At 34.7% G+C, this 4479-nt stretch overlaps 1 protein-coding gene across 1 annotated transcript; it reads left to right on the top strand.

Moving 5' to 3' along the window:
* Positions 1-269: 269 nt before the first annotated feature.
* On the top strand, positions 270-4236 carry LOC134240778 (arrestin domain-containing protein 2-like). Its single transcript, XM_062722857.1, has 2 exons — positions 270-399; positions 3101-4236. Exons 1-2 carry the CDS (start codon positions 282-284, stop codon positions 3247-3249), a joined length of 267 nt encoding a protein of 88 aa, XP_062578841.1. The 5' UTR covers positions 270-281; the 3' UTR covers positions 3250-4236.
* Positions 4237-4479: the final 243 nt, after the last annotated feature.

Below are 4479 nucleotides of genomic sequence, written 5' to 3'. Positions count from 1 at the left end.
AGTCTTAAGTTTGCAGTGAAAAGATGATTCTTCTACAAGTTAAATGAAGTGTCATTTACACAAGGACTTCAAAATATAAAGTAAGGACATATTTTAAACCCACAAAAGTATTGCTCAAAAGGTTTATCACTCCTCAGGCAGGATTGATTTAGTAAGGCAAGCTTTTTGAAAAGCGGATTCTTTTATGAAATTAATTTTTAAATTCATGAAAAAATAAAATATTGAACCAAGCAACTTTAAAGTAAAAATGCATTGGTATTTTATTTTCAGGATATTGTAGAATGGGAACATTGAGAGCTTTCTACATTGAACTTCAAAATCCCGAAGGGATTTTCTCTGCTGGACAGATTATAAATGGGAGACTTGTTGTTGAACTGGATGCAGAGATGAATATGAGAGGTAATGTTGCAATTCCAAATTTTTAGGTCACCTGGGTCACTTTGGTGACCTATTGCTATCTGTTTTTGTCATTCGTCGTGCGGGTGTGTCGTCACAGGACCAATAAAACTAGACTAACTTAAGAGCAAATGAAGGGTAGTACATGCACATCCATGCTTGTTCAAATCATAATTCCTGGGGAGGGTGGAGCCAAAATGGGGGATTTCACATAGAAATATACATGTACATAGGAGCATTTTTAAAAAAATCTTCATTTCATGAACATCAGTGCATCGTGCATATTTTTTTCACATATGTAACTTCTCGAGAACTACTGGACCAATTTTAATCAAATTTATTGAAGTAAGACCAAAACTGTATGGAGAAGCCATGCGTTTTAAAGGAATTTTACATAAATTTTGTGTATTTTTAGTAACCATGGCAACACCGTTCATTAAAATCAATAATCGATTCAATAAATTATGAATCTTAGTGTAGTCTACTTGTGTACCATGTTATACCAGCTATTGAAATATATATATATATAAATTATTTTTGGGACAGATTTCCAAAAATGTAGGAGGAAGAGCATTTAAACAAGAGGCCCATGGACCACATCGCTCACCTGAGAAGCTTGACCACATTTCATAATAATACATATTGTGACCATGTATATAGTCAACCCTACCCGAAAGTGTATCATTGATCCTAATTTAGAAAATTTGAAATCTACGCTACCATGGGATGCTTTGATTTCTCTTTGTAAAACTTTGATTCCCCATTGTGGCCCCGCCCCATCCCCATTTTGAGGGCAACACCGTTCATTAAAATCAATAATCGATTCAATAAATTATGAATCATGATTACCAAAAATGTAGGAGGAAGAGCATTATAAACAAGAGGCCCATGGACCACATCGCTCACCTGAGAAGCTTTCACCACATTTCATGATAATACAAATTGTGACTACACTATCCCCAGGATGCTTCCACATAAGTTTCATCTTTGCTGGCTCAGTGGTTCTTGAGAAGAAGATTTTCAAAGATTTTTTCCTTTATATTTCTATGTTAAACTTTGATTCCCCTTTGTGGCCCGCCCTACCCCCAGGGTGTCATGATTTGAACAATTTAGAATCTTCACTACCCCAATATGCTTCCATATAAGTTTCAGCTTTTCTGGCCCAGTGGTTCTTAAGAAGAAGATTTTCAAAGATTTTTTCTATATATTTCTATGTTTAACTTTGATTCCCTATTGTGGCCCCGTTCTTCCCCCGGGGTCATGATTTGAACAATTTAGAATTTACACTACCCCAGAATGCTTCCACGTAAATTCTAAATTGTTCTGACCCAGTGGTTCTTAAGTAAAAGATTTTAAAAGATTTTTCCAAATTATTTTTAAATTAAACTTTGATTCCCCATTGTGGCCCAGCCCTACCTTCGGGGGTCATGATTTGAACAATTTAGAATCTCCACTACCCCAGGATGCTTCCAAATAAGTTTCAGCTTTTCTGGCCCAGTGGTTCTTGAGAAGAATATTTTTTGATGATCCCACCCTATTTTTGTTTTTTCTTGATTATCTCCCCTTGTGAGGGAACGTGGCCCCGCATTTTAACATTTTAAATTCCCCTTTACCCAAGAATCATGTGTACCGCGTTTGGTCAAAATTTGCTCAGTGCTTCTTGAGAAGAAGTCGAAAATGTGAAAAGTTTACAGACGGACAGACACACAGACGGACGGACAGTCAGAAAACCTCACTTGAGCCTTAGGCTCAGGTGAGCTAAAAATTGTTTACAGAATGACGGTCAACAGACACCTAACTATCGCATAAGCTCTTCTGGTCTCAGACCAGTAGGGCTAAAAAGGCAGATCACCTTTTATATACACATTTTTATAAATACGCAGTGCAATTAAAAGGTGGGAAAATTGTACACCCACAACGTAGATAAAATACATTCAACAGATGGCCGTACATGTACTTTTAATTTGAATTAATGGTCTATGAAATACATGTATCTTCAGGAAATATTCTTTTCATTATATAAATAATTAATACTGTCACAAAGTGACTGATTCGCCTAGCCCTCACCGCACTAAATTTTACTTTGTTGACATCATGATCACAAGTTACTCTTTCCCGTATAAATTAGGTCCCGCCTCCTTATATTAATTTACTTAGAGCTGTGTTATGAATATTCATTTCCCCCTTTTTTGGAATATATCGAAACTTTTTGTTTGATCAAAAGAAATTGCTAGGTGTTCCGAATAGTTGTGTGTAAGTTCATCAAACTAATGCACCTTTTTTGCAGAGAATATGCGTTTTACATCTGCAACTCCTTCCATACCACTGAATAAAATTTAATCGTTCTACTTTCTATTACAACCGCTGCAAGTTTTAAAATTGATTTTTGTAATCAATTTTACTCCAAAGTTTGGCAGAAAAAATATTTATTGTATAACACTAATATATTACTATGACAACATGTGAAAACAATCTTTAACTTAAGTTAGATATCGTACAAGTATTTATTTTGTCAGAAATAGGGTTGACGTTAAAAGGGTTGGCTTTTGTGCATTAGACTGGAAGTGGAAAAAATAGACGGACCACAAGACAACATTACAGCGCTACAGAGAACTACTTCCACCAAGCGGTACCTGTGTTTGGACAAGGTGTGTGTGATTTAATGTCGTTTGAACTATAATGTATTTCTTTTATATCATTTCAGAAATAAGCTTGACCTTTAAAGGACTAGCTGATGTACATTGGACAGAAACCCAAACAAACTCGTCAGGAGACACAACATACGAAGATTATAGTGCATCCGAGATGTACTTTGAGCATTCTCAGCCTGTGTTTGGAGAAGGTGGTAGTTAATTGGAAAACTTTTATAAGCCTTGTCTTAATCTAAACAAATATTAGCTTTCCTAAAAGCTTTGGTACTTTAGTTGGAGAAAAGCAAAAAGCAGTTAAGCTCTGAAAAGTTTGAATAGATATTATGTAGTTCATCCCTATCCCCAGGGGTAATGATTTGAACAAACATGCTTACATATTAATGTAATAATAATACTAATTTTGAAACTGCTGTTTTTAGATGATGTTTAATGATTTTTTTCTATACATTCCCATGTAATAATTTTATTGCCTAGTGTGTCATCACCCTTCCTCCTAAGGGTTATGATTCAAACAAAATTGAAATTACACAACACATATGGATGCTTCAGTATTAGTATGACTAATCATGGCTTTGCTGTTCCTTAGAAAAAGATTTTATAGATATTTCCTATATATTCCTGTGTTTATTATTAATTACCTTGCCATAAGCCCGAGGGTCATAGTTTGAACAAACTTGAATTTTCACAATGTTATTATTTTTATTCTACTTTTGTATAGTGCCTTATCTAATTTTATAATTATCCTATAGCGCTTTTAAAACATATGGAAACAAGTACAATATAAAACGAACAGTAAATAAATCATAGAACGTAAAAATAACACCAAACTAAAGTTAATACTTTAAGAATTTTTTCAAGAAAATTAAAAGATTTTTAATATTAGAAAAATCATCAGGACGCTAAGTTAGTGACTTTTAAATCAAAAGCAAATTTTAAAAGATATCATTTAGCCTTTGTTTAAAAAAGACAAGTGACTGTTCGCTCCGAAGGTCCAGAAGAAGGCAGTTCCACAGGATGTCTGAGAATACATCAAACCTTCTATCTCCACACATCTCATTTTGAGTGCGTGGTTTTAGAAGGTTCAGTCCCTAAATGTATGCCGGGGCTAGTTTCTGTAAGGCCTTGAAGTATACAGTAGAATTTTATATTTTTCACGATATGCCACAGGTAACCAGTGAAGAGTTATAAAAATTTGTGTAATATGCTCATGTTTCATTAAACGTGTCACTAGTCTGGCAGCAGTGTTTTGAACTATCTGCAACTTCTGAAAGGATGTGGCATTTAGACCATAAGGAAGTGCGTTACCATAATCAAGTCGTGATGTAACGAGTGATCTAATGGATGTCCTGCACGCATCCTTTGTTATGAGTGATCTTATTCTACCGATGTCACTAAGATGGAAATAACATGATCTAGTTACTAGATTTTTTTG

This window comes from Saccostrea cucullata, unplaced genomic scaffold, assembly GCF_032062105.1.
Source record: "Saccostrea cucullata isolate Sc308-1 unplaced genomic scaffold, CSIRO_AGI_Scuc_v1 ctg21570, whole genome shotgun sequence".
Taxonomy (NCBI): Eukaryota; Metazoa; Mollusca; class Bivalvia; order Ostreida; family Ostreidae; genus Saccostrea; species Saccostrea cuccullata.
The sequence above is the reverse complement of the archived record's forward strand: the minus strand, read 5'-3'. Positions and strand labels throughout refer to the sequence as shown.

Excerpts from the sequence above, each read along its gene's own strand:
- LOC134240778 (XM_062722857.1), top strand. The coding sequence starts at position 282 with ATGGGAACATTGAGAGCTTTCTACATTGAACTTCAAAATCCCGAAGGG. Across the intron at positions 400-3,100 it reads TGCAGAGATGAATATGAGAG|AAATAAGCTTGACCTTTAAA; the intron begins GTAATGTTGCAA and ends ATATCATTTCAG.